Below are 16,368 nucleotides of genomic sequence, written 5' to 3' on the forward strand. Positions count from 1 at the left end.
GCTTGGGCCCCTGCACCCGCGTGGGAGACCTGGAAGAAGCTCCTGCCTCCTGGCTTCAGATTGGCGCAGCTCCAGCAATTGCAGCCATCTGGGGAGAGGACCAGTGGATAGAAGACCTTTCTCTCTGTCTCTACCTCTCTCTGTAACTCTGTCTTTCAAATAATAAATAAATAAATAAATAAATCTTTAAAAAGAAAAAAACTGTGCATCTTTTTCAGAATTTTTTAGCACCCCAATAAACTTATTTTTTTATTTCATTTCCATGAGCCTTTTGAAATATCCTTATTATTTCCCCCAAATGTTGTGAATTCAAGATTTCTGAACAGTGAATTACCCCAAAATTAGTTGTTTGAAAGGCCAATGAATGTGCATTACTTCCTATCGTTTCTGGGCATCAGGAATTTGGGAGCTGCTTAGCCGGGTGGCTGTGGCTTCAGGTCTTGGAGGAAGGTACAGTTAAGACGCGAGCTGGGGCTTGCAGGCTCTCTTCTTAGGGAGCTTATGAAAGTGGCATTCACAGTTGTCCAGAGGCCTCTGCTCTGGATCCATGGATTTCTTTTTCCTCCACGTAGATAATTTTATCCTCCTTTTGGTCTTCAGCCATCCAGGTAATGTTCTGAGGACTTGACCTTTTTTTCTGTCCTAAAAGGATATAAGGCTAACTAGGGGGGGAGGTGAAAGCTTTGATGTCGTTAAGGGGAGACGTTCCTATAAGTTCCTATGAAAATGTAGATTTCTCGCAGGCACACCATGTGCTTAACCTAGGTAGGTTCTTGATTAGACATGAAAGAAAAAGTGTAACTTTTAGAAAGGCAAGGTTTGTATTTTAGAATTGTAATTCCTAGGTTTAGTTATAAAACCTGTAGCATCGCTGAGACATTTCTGATGATGGAAAAGAAGGGGCCCTACTCACAAAAATACATAAAAAGAACAAAAGTCCTTCAACTTTGAGAGAAAATGAGCATTTTTTTTTTTTTGACAGGCAGAGTAGACAGTGAGAGAGAGAGACAGAGAGAAAGGTCTTCCTTTTCCGTTGGTTCACCCCCGATGCGGCCGGTGCGCTGTGGCTGGCGCGCTGTGGCTGGCGCACTGCGCTGATCCGAAGCCAGGAGCCAAGTGCTTCTCCTGGTCTCCCATGCGGGTGTAGGGCCCAAGGACTTGGGCCATCCTCCACTGCCTTCCCAGGCCATAGCAGAGAGCCGGACTGGAAGAGGAGCAACTGGGACCAGAACCCCGGGGTGCTGGTGCCGCAGGTAGAGGATTAGCCTAGTGAGCCACGGCGCCGGCCAATGAGCATTTTTTTAAAAGATTTATTTTATTTATTTTAAAGAGTTACAGAGCGAGGTAGAGACAGAGAGGTCTTCCATCCTCTGGTTCACTCCCCAGATAGCCATATGGCTGGAGCTGCACCGATCTGAAGCCAGGAGCCGGGAGCTTCCTCTGGGCCTCCCACGAGGGTGCAGGGGCCCAAGGACTTAGGCCATCCTCTACTGCTTTCCCAGGGCATGGCAGAGAGCTGAATCAGAAGAGGAGCAGCCAGGACTAGAACTGGCACCCATATGGGATGCTGGCGCTTCAGGCCAGGGCTTTAACCCGCTGTGCCGCAGCACTGGCCCCAAAACGAACATTTTTGATACTGTTTTAGTTGTAATGAAAGCATGAATAGTTTATTTTGAAGAGTGTAGTAAACTTTAATCTTATAGTTATGGGCATTCAATAGATTGCTAATTTTAAACTATTTTTTTTTCCAAAAAATACTTTTTTTTTTTTAACAGAGTTAGTGAGATAGAGAGAAAGGTCTTCTTTCCATTGGTTCACTCCCCAAATGGCCACTATGGCCAGAACTACACTGATTCGAAGCCAGGAGCCAGGTGCTTCTCCTGGTCTCCCATGTGGGTGCAGGCGCCCAAGGACTTGGGCCATCCTCCACTGCCCTCCTGGGCCACAGTAGAGAGCTGGACTGGAAGAGGAGCAGCCGGGACTAGAACCTGGCGCCCATATGGGATGCTGGCGCCGCAGGCGGAGGATTAGCCAAGTGAGCCATGGCGCCAGCCCCCCAAAAGTACTTTTATTTATATTGCTTAATTCTTGCGTGTTTTCTAATCCTTGAAATTTGAAACATGAAGGCTTTTCCTATAATTTCTGTATGTTGTTGCCGAGAGTAAGAAACAACGGAAGCCTTTTAAAGATATTTTAATTGAAAATCATTTACATATTTCTTTAAACTCTTGAAAGTAACTGCTACTCAGCATTTTATGACAGCATTTCATAAGTTGTAAGATGTACTTGTCTTACTCCATTCAGGCTGATACACCAAAAATGTAAACGAGGTAGCTTACAAGTTCTGTGGTCTGGGAAGCATAAGATCGAGGCACTAAGATCTGGCGTCTGGGTGGAGCCTGGTTTCTGGTTCACAGAAGATACTTTCCCACTGTGTCCTCACCTGGTGCAGGGGGAAGGGGCTCTCTGGGGCTGTTTCTCAGGGCATCACCACCTTTATGATCTAATCGCTTCCTGAAAGCCGCACTTTCCCCACGCCATCATTAACGATTCGGTTTCCAGACGTGGCTTTTCAGGGCACACAAGCATTCAGACCCTGTGGACACTTCAAATGTCCTTTGGATGCATGTGTGCTATTTACTTTCTGTATCCTGGACATCTTGTTATCTTTGTAGTCATTTGGCTAGAGAGAGAGATTTGGAGAGAAAATTGCCGATGTGACCTCAAGGGCAGTTTATTTCAAGTAGGTGTTTAAGAAACAATGAACTGAACACTTGAACTTGTGTACCTTTGTCTAGGGAGCTGCAAGTTAAATCAGCTGCAGAATTCAGCAGGGAAAAGTGAACTGGGTTATTCATGTCTCAAAGGTACAAAAAAATAGAGCAGCCCTCTAAAACCTACCCTCTCTCTGTGTGTTACAAGGAGATTATTCTACTTACAATTTGATTTAAAGGGTGTTATTTGCAAAATACGACAGTCTGACATGTTTTCTTTTGCTGCAGGACTCAATCATTGGAATTGTCAGCTCTGCCAATTTAGGGGCACATTTCTCGTCCACTATGAGCAAACCAATTATCTTGCACATTTATCTGGCCTGCTGTAGCCTTCTGCTTCTCAGCTTTACCACACAATGTCTGGCTTTCCCCAAAATAGCAAGGAGGGAGATAGCACAAGTTCCTGCAGGAAAAGTGCAGTCGGAGGGGATGGAGGCAGACGACTTGGAAAACAGCTCTGTTGCTTCCCAGAAGACCCCCCGACTAACAGTCTCCAAAGATCCAATGATAGCGTCGGAAGGACCATCCGCAGCAACACCATTACATCAAATATTCTCCATCCACAAAGAAACCCACCCTACAGAAGCCAGGCTCTTGCAACCCAATAGCCCTGGTGTTTACATTGTTACCGAGCCAGGGATCCCAGCAGGTGCAGAAGTGTCTGGTTCTAGCCAGCCAGCGAGAGTGTCTCCTGGAAGCAGACCTCCCAAGGCCATGTCACCCACTGCTGTCACGGTCACGGATTCTCCAAAGACTGATGAGAAGGAGGAGCCCTGGACTAGCATTCAGGCCACTGTGGAACGGACCCCCGCAGCAACGCAAGGCTTCCTTAGGGATATGGTTAGTCAGTCGTTAGCAACGGAAAGTCAGGGACATTCTCCTTTATCCCACGTGACTGAGGAGTTGGAGGCGGACGTAGATGACAGGACAACTTCTTTTCCTTCTGTTGAGTCTGCAGCAAGCACTGAGCCTGGAAGCCTCACGCCTGATAGGGAGAAACCTTCCCAGTTGACAGCTGATAATACCCAGGCTACTGCCACCAAGTCTTCGCTTGCAACTTCCGAGGACGCCCTGAGTGTTGAGCCAGACGCTGCCAATCTGCCAGGAGCCCGGGACGTCGCCGTGAGTGTCAGCACAGCTGTTCCAGCTGCCTTCGTCTCCAGTGATGAATGGGATGACACCAAATTAGAGAGTGCAAGCCAGATAAGGACCCCAAAGCTGGGAGACGATACAGAGACTCAGGTGGGAATGGGAACATCTCAGACAGCACAAGTAAGCTCTGGTGGCCTGGACAGGGCCTACGCTTTCACAGAAGCTACAGAGGGGGCTCAGGGACTGCCTGAGAGGGAGACACACCTGGGGACAGTAGCACCTGGGGATGAGAGATCACCCGCCTTCATCAGTCCGAGTTCCAGTACCCCCACAAGTCTGCTGGAGGATACAAGGGCTTCCGCTGTGAACCTGTTCCCAAGCGCGGGAGACTTCATGGAACCCACCCAGGAGAATGATGTTACACTTTTCTCAGAGACCACCGTTTCCGTCTCCGAATATGAGTCTGAGGCATATCAGCCGCTGAGAAATACGCTGAAAGGTAAAAGAAAAACAAGCTTTGTTTAATTTGAAATATTTCAATGTAGTTTTTTTGTTTTTGTTTTTGTAAAATGACATTGTAGAAATAGGTTAAGTTTTAAGGAAAAGCAAAAATATACAAATAAATCATGTGCTTTTTTTAAAAATAAAAATGATGCTTAAATATAACCCCTTGTGTAGACCAGTGATCTTCCACTGGGTCCAGTTTTGTCCCCTCATTTCCCAAGGGGACATCCTGCAGTGCCTGAAGACACTGTTAGCTGCTGCAGCTGAGGGGTTCTCCCAGCTTCTGGTGGGCAGAGGCCAGGGATGTGGCTCCGCCTTCTACAATGCACAGGACAGCACTGCATGGCAAAGGATCATTTGAGCCAGCATGTCAATAGCATCGAGATTGAGAAACCTGGATATTAGACTCATAGTTTCTCAAAAAGTTTATTATGAAAACGTATAAATATATAACATAGGGTTAGCTGTATAATTAAGCAGTATAGTAATACAGGGTATATATTGCACTTGGTTGTAAAATTCAGGGGAGTCTTCAAACAAGTTCATTGAAAATGCATTTTATGAAAAACCATGCATGTATTTCAAGTTTTTTGTACACAAACTAAACATTTTGTTCACTCCATTTTCTCCATAAACCATTTGAAGCACTGTCATATACTCTCATTTCTGTTATTTCTTCCAAAAAAGGCTTTAGGTATTTATCTCATATATTGACCATGTGAATTTTTTGACTTTTATTTTCCCAAAAAGAATTCATCTAAAATAAGGGGTTGGAGGAAGGTGCTATCTGCTGGCTTGATTTTGCATTTTTCGTTTTGTTTGGCCTCTGCATTTGTGGATAATCATGTTGGTGAGCCTCATATTTGTTGCTGATGGGTAATGTTTTTCTTTTATTATGTGTACTCAGTCAAATAACAGCATAAGTAAGGAAAACCTTGGTATGACGTGCACACACTCACTTCAGATTGTTTTGGACCATGCACAACACTTTATTTCCGCCAAATAGCATAATTAATGGAAAATACCAGATTAGTAATACACTTTTTAAAATGTTACTGAGATTGAATGAAAATGATGAGGTTATTTCACAAATGATAGAAAGAAAATGGGTGTGGCGCTGTGGCTCAACAAGCTAATCCTCCGCCTAGCGGCGCTGGCACACTGGGTTCTAGTCCCGGTCGGGGTGCCGGATTCTGTCCCGGCTGCCCCTCTTCCAGGCCAGCTCTCTGCTATAGCCCGGGAGTGCAGTGGAGGATGGCCCAAGTGCTTGGGCCCTGTACCCCATGGGAGACCAGGAGAAGTACCTGGCTCCTGCCATTGGATCAGCGTGGTGTGCCAGCCACAGCGGCCTTTGGAGGGTGGACCAATGGCAAAGGAAGACCTTTCTCTCTGTCTCTCTCTCTCACTGTCCACTCTGTCTGTCAAAAAAAAGAAAGAAAGAAAATGGACTTTTACATTCTAATTCATGTGTTAAAGACTAGAAGACCTGGTATGCTGAAAGTTTTCATAGGAGCTTTCAGAAAATACTTTTTTGTTTTGTTTTGTATGGTGTAAGTTAGGACCACATAATCATACAGATGCATATTAGATATGATTGAACAAGTTGGCTCTAACTCTATAGTGTTTATGAGAGACATGCTTCTGGAGCATTAAGTCGTGTAGTCCCAGATTGCACAACTGAACCCTTGATTCCTGATACTATACTAACATTGTTAGTGTGTATTAGTACAGCCTAAAGAGTAAAATGGACTTGGTACTCGTCTGATTATTTTGCTTATTGAATATGCTCCTTAGTCACAGTCATCTCACTTAGCTGCTGTCTTTAGCAGCGACGTATTGTATTCCCTGCACATCACACAATGCTTGGTGCACACGAGGTGCTCAGAAGATACCTGTTCAAAACGGGGAGCCCTGCACACTGGATCATGCAATTTGACCGCCTCACTTGCTGAACTAACCACAGTTTCTGCAAGCTGTTTTAGAGAGAAGGATGGTCTTTCCATTTTAATTTTTTTGGTCCCACAGAGTTCAAAAGAACATGAAAGATTGTGATTATTAACAGCAGTAGTTACAGAATTGCCAGAAAGTTTTTCTGCCTGGTTTCTGATGACTCTAGTGTCTGTCTGAAGGAAACAACTCAAATACTGATCATTTTAGGACAGAACCACTTGGGACATTAACGTCCTAAAGACATGCAGTGAGTTTTGGATATTGTGAACAGGTCATGAGCTTATTCTGGTCAGTCCTCCGATTGAGCTAGTTTCTCCAGTCAAGTCAATGGAAGATCAGGCTTTAAAAATAATCTACAGTGAGTATTATATTACTTTTTCTCTGCAGGATATAGAAAAAGTGAGAGATTTTGGGAAAGTTAAAATATTTTTAAAATTCCCATTGTTATTTCTAGTTCCTATTCTTTTTTCCCCCCTCTTAACAACAGTCACTCATTGAAGACATTATACGTGTGGACATTTCTTGCTACTTCATATAACTGTGAACAGAGACTTTCCATATTTCTCCTCAAAGTGCTCATTACACTTTCAGAATCGTGCTGCTGGACATGATAGACCTGTGTTATTGTCTTGATGTAAATACACTACTGCCGTGGGTGCTGGAAGCACAGGAAGGCAGCGAGTCCTGGATTTGAAAGAGATTTGCAGCCTTATTGGAAAAAGGAAAACTGAAAAAGGAAAAAAAAAAAAAGATCAAACCCCAATGCTATAAAAAGCAAATATGAAGCTCATGTACGAACCTTTCCCTAGCATTATTTGCCCAATAGGCAGGTATTGTCAACCTGGTAAATGTGCAGTTCTCTTCAATTCAAAGAGAAAAAAATAGTCCAAACTGGATGAGTACCAAGAGAAAGAACTGCTTCTCCTGGAAGATACAAACACACACATACATACACACACACACACACTTTTAGAGCAAATAAATTATTTCTGTGGAAAAAATTTAAATACCATGTCATCAATGAAAACTTTCAGAATGCTTTCTTCAGCTTTTCCTAGAATATTAGTTTTTATTGTGTAACTTATTGAACTTGCTAATAGGAGCATGCTGTGTACCCAGAACTAATACTTGTTAGAAAAAAAAAAAGGGTAGTAAAGTCTTTTAGACGTTGTTCAGTATTCCTCCCCTCTAGGGAGGAGGCCAATCTTGACCCTATGGTTTTGATAATGTATTTGAGGGATTATAATGTTGTAAAGAGGCTGGATCTATGACAGGTAAGGTCAGGCTTTATAGCGTTATTTCATTCCCTGATTTTTTTTTAAAGATTTTATTTATTTATTTGAGAGGTAGAGTTACAGCCAGAGAGAGGGAAAGACAAAGAGAAGTCTTCCATCTGCTGGTTCACTTCCCAAGTGGCTGCAACGGCTGAAGCTGGGCCGATCCAAAGCCAGGAACCAGGAGCTTTTTATGGGTCTCTCATCCAGGTGCAGGTGCAGGGGCCCAGGCATGTGGACCATCTTCTACTGCTTTCCTGGGATATAGCAGGGAGGTAGATCGGAAGAGGAGGAGCCAGGACATGAACGGGCGCCCCTGTGGGATGTGGGTGCCACAGGTGGAGGCGTAGCCTGCTGTGCCACAGCACCGACCCTCATTCCCTGTTCTGATCCCCAGGTGAATGCACATCTTTTTCGGAGACTACTCTGAGTTGTTCCTGGGGCGTAGCACACTGCTTAGGAACCCTAAGTCTAAAAGCTTAGGTTCCTTAGCTTCTGTAAACCCAGTGGTAATAGCTAGTAATAATTAAATATGTATCAAGAACTGAATGCACTGTTTTGCATGTGCTACCTAATTTAACTCTTGTAACAACTCTATGAGATAGATGTATTATCCCCAGTTTAGAACCGCGGAATCTCAAGGCCCAGTGATGGTAAGTAATTTGTGTAAGATCACACAGTGAATAAGTGCTGGGCCAGAATCAAAACCCAGGAATGTTGGCTCCTGAGTCCATATTATTTTATCTTTAAATTTGGTTTGAAAGAGTGGCACAGAGTGCAGAAGAGGTAGACATAGAGATATAGAGATCTTCTGCCTGCTGGTTCACTCCTCAAATGCCTACAACCTCTAGGACTGGGCCAGACCAAAGCCAGGAGCCCAGAATTCTATCAGGATCTCTCACGTACATGGGCAAGCCGTCATCCACTGCTTCATAGGATGCAGAATAGCAGGAAGCTGGATACGAAGTGGAGCAGGGACCTGATACCAGGCACTCCAGCAGGCGATGTAGGTATCTTAACTACTGCACCACAAGCTCTGCCTACGGAAGCTGTGTTCACGACCTGGGCTTGTGATGTACAGCTTCCATGGGATGATGTTGGCACCACCCTCCCCTTTTAGGGAAGATCAAAGGAGATGATGTACACAGTACACATAACTGTGTGTGTGTGGCCCACATTAGAAACTCAGTAATCATAAGTTCTCACAATTGTTATTCCTGTCTTTTAAAGTGCTAACTTTGCATTGTCCTTCAGAAATGCAGTTGTGAAAATTAATATATGCAAATGCTTCTGAGAATTTTTGGGTGTAATTTAGTTCTGCATAATTTGTTTCTCGACAAACTGATTATGTTGTATTCAAACTTTGAAAGGGAGCTCAGAGGTTGATCTTCCTCTTGTTTGCATTTCATTCTAGGGTTTTACATTAACTTCTCCTTAGGTTGATTCTTAGCTCCTGAAAGAAGTAATGTTATGGGACTGGCATTGTGACATAGTAGGTTAAGCCTCCACCTGCAATGCCAGCATCCCACGTGGGTACTGGTTCAAGACCTGAATGCTCCATTTCCAATCCAGCTCCCTGCTCATGGGCCTGGGAAAGCCAAGGAAGGTGGCCCCCGTCCTTGGACCCCTGCACTCAACAGGGGAGACCTGGAAGAGACTCTGGGATCCTGGCTGCTAGCTTTGGTTTGGTCTAGCCATGCCTGTTGTGACCATTTGGGGAGTGAACCAGTGGATGGAAGACCTCTATCTTGCCCCTCCCCCCCAATTCTGCCCTTCAGATAAATAAAAAATAATTCTTTAAAAATAAAAAAAGTAACTTTTAAAAAAAGACTTACTTATTTGAAAGGCAGAGTTATAGAGTGAGAGAGAGAGATTGATCGTCCATCTGTTGGTTCATTCCCCAAATGGCCTCAATGGCTGGAGCTGGGCAGATCTCAAGCCAGGAGCCAGGATCTTGGAGCCTCCTCTGAGTCTCCCATGTGGGTGCAGGGGCCCAAGGAGTTCGGCCATTTTCTGCTGCTTTCCCAGGCATGTTAGCAGGAAACTGGATCAGAAGTGGAGCAGCTGGAACTCGAACCAGCACCTATATGGGATGCTGACACTGTAGATGGCAGCTTTACCTGCTAACACCACAGCGCCAGCCCTGAAAGTAACATTTATCTACTAGTATTTCATTTCTGCATTTCCCTTTTGTTTCTCTAATCCATGAAGTAGCCATCTGCTTTGAAAAATTAGTTGTTTATGTAAGGGTCTTCAGAAAGCTCATATCAAAGCGCATATTCTGAAAGAAACTACATGGATTTCAAATTTCTTTTGCATTCAAGCAAACTTATCTTTTAATTCTGTTTTTCCATGAGCTTTCTGAAGTACCTCCATATACTGACTAGGATTTTGGTTGATTTTAAAATGTTTCCCTCTTTTGGCTGGCACCGCGGCTCACTTGGCTAATCCTCCGCCTGCGGCACTGGCACCCCAGGTTCTAGTCCCAGTCGGGGCACCGGATTCTGTCCCGGTTGCTCCTCTTCCAGTCCAGCTCTCTGCTGTGGCCCGGGAGTGCAGTGGAGGATGGCCCAAGTGCTTGGGCCCTGCACCCTCATGGGAAACCAGGAGGAAGCACCTGGCTCCTGGCTTCGGATCGGCGCAGCACACTGGCCTTGGCAGCCATTTGGGGGTGAACCAACGGAAGGAAGACCTTTCTCTCTGTCTCTCTCTCTCACTGTCTAACTCTGCCTGTCAAAAAAAAAAAAATGTTTCCTTCTTTTAAGATATCACTCAGGAAATGACAACAGCTACTCAAGAACCAGAAGCCACTTTATCCTTGGTGACACAAGAAGAGGTTCCTGGAGGCAGCGATGAGCCTGAGGAAGCCCAGGAGTCGCCTGCTCCCGGGTCCGACGTTCCTGGCGTCACTGAGCTGTTGGGAAGATGGGAGCCCTTGGCCACCACAGTCTCAACTACAGCCGTGCCTTTGTCTGTGGACATGACTCCCGCTGTGGAAGGTCTGTAAGGGGGAGATTGGTGTTTCCGTGTTTGGGGGTGGGCCTTTTCTAGATACTAACAAGGGATAGCTTGAGTGGGGTGGCTGGCCCTGCTGCCAGCCACACATGCCCCTAACGGGAGAGGGAGGTGGACTGTCTGATTCGGAGAGATGGGTGTAGCTCAGGAGGACAAGGGGTTAGTTCATAAGACAAGTCCCCTGGGGGCTCAGGTTTTGGTCCCAGGAGGGCCATCTTTCCTGAGAACTCTACCCTATTCAGCAACATCTCTATTACTGGGAGCTGGGGGTGAAAAGACCAACGGCCTGGGTTTGGATTCTGGCCTTGGCCCCCAGGAGGATGAGGGTATTCCAAAGGGTTCCTGGACAATGGAATTGAAAGATATGTTTATTTTGGGGCAAAAAAATTTTTTTTTGTATTCTCTTTGTCTTCATTTACTCAAATCACATCTGTGGGACTCATTTATGTTGCTAGATATAGCAGTATTTTATCCATGTTCATTGCTCTATTATATTTCATTGTGTAAATATATGACAATTTATTTGTCTGTTACTGTCTACTGTCTGGGAATTTTGTTTCTTCCAGTTTGGCTCCAAGGAATAAAGCTATGAATATGCAATTAATGACATTGTTGTACAAACATGTTGTTGTAAACATCACTCATTTCTGTTGGGTTTATGCCTAGGAGTGGGATTCAGGACAAAAAATTTTTTGAAATCCATGCATCCAAAAAGTTCATAGAAGAGGTATATTCTGAAAAAAATTGGCATGGGTTTCAGAATTGTTCTTTTAAGATTTTTTTAAAAAAAATTTACTTGAAAATCAGTGACACAGAAAGAGAGAGAGATTGAGTGATCGAGATCGACTTGCCATCGGTGGTTCACTGCCTAACTGGGCTGGGGCTGGGCCTGGTAAAAGCCAGGAACCAGAGACTCCATCCTGGTCTCCCCCATGGATGGCAGGGCCATCATTTGCTGATTCCAAAGCAAATTCGCAGGGAGCTGGATGGGAAGTAGAGTAACCAGGACTTGAACTAGCACTGTGGTATGGGATGGGGCCTTCCAAGCAGCAGCTTAACCTGCTGTGTCACAACACCTGACTCAGTTGTTTAGCTGTGCACAAAGGGTATTGCATTATAGACGAACCTTTTGGGACTTAGGAGTGTACTTCAGGAAGTTTTTGGAAAAATGAAATTGAAAGATAAAATTATTTTGTTGCAAAATTCTTTTTTTGTTTTTGTTTTTGAAAGATTTATTTATTTACTTGAAAGTCAGAGTTACTCAGAGAGAGAGAAAGAGAGAGAGAGAGGTGTCTTTCATCTGATGGTTCACTCTCCAATTAGCCGGAGCTGTGCCGATCCAAAGCAGGGAGCCAGGAGCTTCTTCTGGGTCTCCCACACGGGTGCAGGGGCCCAAGGACCTGGGCCATTTTCTACTGCTACCCCAGGCCGTAGAAGAGAGCTGAATCGGAAGTGGAGCAGCCGGGACTAGAACCGGCGCCCATATGGAATGTGGGCGCTTCAAGCCAGGGCGTTAACTCTGTGCCACAGTGCCGGCCCTGTAAAAATCTTTTGAAGTCTGCATAGTTTTTCCTAAGATGCATTTCCCATGAACTTTGTGAAGGCCCTGCATGCATTTTTTACTTAATATTTTATGCCTAAGACTTTCTCTAGTTCTTTCGATTGCTGTATAATATTCTACAATGAAAATACACGGCAGCTTATTTACCCAGTTTTCATCCACTCTTGGTGATTTGCATTAGGGACCTTTCCAGGTTTGGCTACGCTGAACACTGCTGCCATGAATATTCTTGTAAACGTTTTCTGTGGTTCAAGTACAGGAATTCCTCTTGGGAGTATACTTATGAGTGGAATGCCAGGCCGAAGGGTAATTGAATGTTCCAGGTTAGAAGTCAATGCCTGACTGTTTGCCAAGGTGGTTGCTGTGGTTTATTTTCCTTCCAGAAATGTATAAAACCCTGTGGATCCATTTAAAAATATAGTCTCTCAGGCTTCATAGCCAAAGAGATTGTGATTCAGAAAAGTGGGATGTGAGAAGCATGAGAATTTACATTTTAAAAATTGCACCAAGAGATTGTGATCATCAGCCAGGTTTCTGAGCTACTACTGTTCTAGACAATCTTTAAACTTACATTTTATTATAATTTTTTTATTCAAGAGTTAGAGTGATGCACACACACAGTTTGAGAAACAGAGATCTCATTCGCTGGTTCACTTTCAGAATGCCTGCAATAATTAAGAATGGGCTGGGCTGGGCCAAAGCCAGGAGCCAGGAGCTAAGCACTGATTCCAGTCTCTTATGTGGGTAGCAGGATCCCAGTCACTTGAGCCATCATTGCTACCCTTCAGGGTCTGTTTTAGTGAGAAAAGTTGGAATCAGGAGCTAGAGCTCAGACACACTGATATGGGTCATGGGAGTCTTAATCGTTGTCTTAACCACCAGGCCATGGGTCCACCCCTGTTCCAGGGTCTTCAGACTTGGGAATACCCAGGCCTATGTTTGGCTGCTGGAAACTGAGCATATTCCAGACACAGATGTAGGCTCTTCCTCTTTGTCTTGATTTTGAGAAACACATTTGGTCTTTCCAAAGTAGAGTTTGGCATATATTTTTAATATATTTTTGTTAAATTTTCTGTATATATTATGTAAGACCCTGCAACATAGTATTGCCAGTAGAATAAATAGGAGATTAGGATCTCATAGAAGTTCTGATTTGAGAAGCTATTTTACTGGAAGATAAAGTGTGTTGAGCAGCTGGATTAATGCGATACAGAAAGAGGTAGCTGGTCTAAGTGCTGAACTGACTGTATGTGAGTGAGGGTGTCCTCAGAAAGCTCATGGAGAATTAACTGGGGGCCGGCGCTGTGGCGTAGCAGGTAAAGCCACTGCCTGCAATGCCGGCATCTCTTTTGGGCGCCAGTTCAAGTCCCAGCTGTTCTACTTCCTATCCAGCTCCCTGTTAATGGCCTGGGATAAGCAGCAGAAGATGGACTGAGTGCTTGGGACTCTGCATCCATGTGTGAGATCCAGAAGAAGCTCCTGACTCCTGGCTTTAGCCTGGCTCTGTTCTGACCATTGCTGCCACTTGGGAAGTGAATCAGCAGATGGACGCTCTCTCTCTCTCTCTAACTCTGATTTTCAAATAAATAACTAAATCTTTTTTTTAAAAAGAAGAAAAATTGAATTAAATGATAACTTTATTTTGATGCACAAAAATTGAAATCCATGCATATTTTTTCGTAACATGCATTTCCATGAACTTTTTGAAGATCCCTTATATACAAGACTTTCAAAACTTTTTGCACTACAATAAATTTATCTTTTAACTCTATTTTTAAAAAGTTCATATTTATTTTATTTATTTGAAGATGGGGAGGGGTGAGAGAAAGAGAGAGATATTCCCTCTGTTGGTTCACTTGCTAAATGCCTACAACAGCAAGAGCTATGCCAGGTCGAAGCTAGAGGCTTGGAACTCATTCTGGATCTCCAACCTGGGTGGAAGGGACCCAACTACTTGAGCCATCACCTGTTTCCACCCTGGGTGTGCACCAGCGGGAAGCTGGACCAGAGCAGAGCTGGAACTCAAACCCAGGGACTCTGGTGTGAGATAAGGCGTCCTAAGTGGGGATGTGACCTCTGGACCAAATGTCTACTCCTAATTCCATTTCTCTCTGAAGTTCCTGAGGCTCTCCTATGTAGGACATTGGCTTCATTAATCATTTCTTCCTGCAAAGTGAATGGAAGCACGTGGTTACATTTCCCACAGTGCTCATTGTGTGGGTAAAGTCCTGTCTCTTGTGTTTGGCAGACCTGATGGACACAGTCACAAGGCCAAATGAGGAGTTCACCCCAGTTTTGGACTCTCCAGTGACAACCCCTGGACTGTGGGTCGGCGCACCCAGCACTTCTCCCGCCTTGGAGACAAGAACTGTAGTTCCGTCCGTTAGCCGTGGTAACACAGCAGCCTCCTATGGCCTGGACCAACTCGAATCTGAAGGTATCCGTGTGTTGAAGGGGATCTTGTACAGGAATGACGAGCAATTCATTGAGCAAATGTTTTTGAAAAATTGAGAAGTGGGTTCTATCCTCAGCATGGGTAATGGGTCAATCAACTGTGGCCAAGTCAAATTTGGGCTGGTACCTGTTTTTGTATGGCCTGTATGCTAAGAACGGTCTTTGATATATTTGCAGTGTTTGGAAAAAATCCAAACAAGAATCATATTCCTGTTTTGTGGCATGTAAACGTTACATAAAATCCAAATTTCAGTGTTCGTAGAGAAAGCTGTGCTGGAACATGGCCGCACTTGCTCATTTGCATGTTATTTCTGACTACTCTTTTTGCGATAGCAGCAGGATTGAGGAGTTGTGATGGAGACTAAATGGCCCGTGAAGCCTAAAACATTGAAGATATGACCCTTTCCAGAACAAGTGCTGACCCCCGGGGCAGATCAGTGGTTTGTAATTACACTGGGATTACCTGGGAAAACTTGGAAAAAAAATCCCAGGGCCTGAGTCCCTCTGCCTGTGATTCCTGTTAAGTTGGCAGGGGGTGAGATCTGGCATCAGTATTTTAAAAGACTGCCTTCGATAATTTCAATATTCAGGCTGGTTTAAGGATACCATGTTTAATTGGAGAGGTTGAGCTTCCCCACCAGGCTTCCTTGGGTGGGAGTTTTAATGTGGGCAATATTTAATAACCTTGCTAGTGCTGGCTTAGTCCCACTGGGTGTCACCTCTGGGTTAGTATGTTTCAGAGCTAGGAAGTCTCTATCTACCAAGACTGAGAAATTCATGTCACAGTGTGCATTCCAAGATACTGGCTTGGAACACAAAAAAGATACGTAGGCACAGCTGCATATCAACAAAGAAGAAAAACAGAAATAGGGACCCATGGGCATGGAATTGCTGTCATGAGCATTTTGGCAGGTGGGCAGTTCCTGGCTGGAGGTGCAACGGGTCCAGAGATTTGTAGTGTAGTTTGTTAAACTAATCTCCAACGCAGGTGAAGTGTTGAGCATTCAATTAGCTACGCATTTGATACAGTGAAGATGCAGGGCGTGCTACTGTTTTATGTTTCTCTACCCTACAGCAGGGAAGATGGTTCGGCTGGCTTTGCTGCAGACTCCTGCTGACTTTCAGGGCAGCACTGGTGTCTGCTGACAGAGAAACATGACATTTCAGGAGCAGCATGGAGAATTCCACAGTAGAATGCTGGTTTAAGAAAGGGATCAGGCCGGCGCCGTGGCTTAACAGGCTAATCCTCCGCCTTGCGGCGCCAGCACACTGGGTTCCAGTCCCGGTCAGGGTGCCGGATTCTGTCCCGGTTGCTCCTCTTCCAGGCCAGCTCTCTGCTATGGCCCGGGAGTGCAGTGGAGGATGGCCCAAGTCCTTGGGCCCTGCACCCCATGGGAGACCAGGAGAAGCACCTGGCTCCTGCCTTTGGATCAGCGCGGTGCGCCGGCCGCGGTGGCCATTGGAGGGTGAACCAACGGCAAAGGAAGACCTTTCTCTCTGTCTCTCTCTCTCACTGTCCACTCTACCTGTAAAAAAAAAAAAAAAAAAAAAAAAAAAGGGATCAAAGGAGGCCCTGAGTCTTAACAGCTCTCACACCACCTGAAGATAAATACTGTAGGACTTTGAATTTAGTGTCTGGTATTAACTGTCTGCTTTCCTTGATGCCATCTGGAAAAAGCAAGTTTCCCTAAATTAACCTGCTTTAGAGATGACAGCTCTACCCAGCGTGGCTCAGGAAAAAAAA

The 16,368-nt window shown here is 44.8% G+C and overlaps 1 protein-coding gene across 2 annotated transcripts in view; it reads left to right on the forward strand.

The window, feature by feature from the left end:
* Positions 1 to 16,368, forward strand: part of ARMH4 (armadillo like helical domain containing 4) — a 227,159-nt gene that overhangs the window by 80,501 nt on the left and 130,290 nt on the right. For both annotated transcript variants that reach the window (XM_062205053.1, XM_062205054.1), the window contains exons 2-4: positions 3,003 to 4,365; positions 10,360 to 10,593; positions 14,419 to 14,607. In XM_062205053.1, coding sequence (XP_062061037.1) covers positions 3,060 to 4,365; positions 10,360 to 10,593; positions 14,419 to 14,607 — 1,729 coding nt within the window. In that variant the 5' untranslated portion in view covers positions 3,003 to 3,059. The remainder of the gene's footprint in view (positions 1 to 3,002; positions 4,366 to 10,359; positions 10,594 to 14,418; positions 14,608 to 16,368) is intronic.

The sequence above is a fragment of the Lepus europaeus genome, chromosome 11 (assembly GCF_033115175.1).
Source record: "Lepus europaeus isolate LE1 chromosome 11, mLepTim1.pri, whole genome shotgun sequence".
Taxonomy (NCBI): domain Eukaryota; kingdom Metazoa; phylum Chordata; class Mammalia; order Lagomorpha; family Leporidae; genus Lepus; species Lepus europaeus.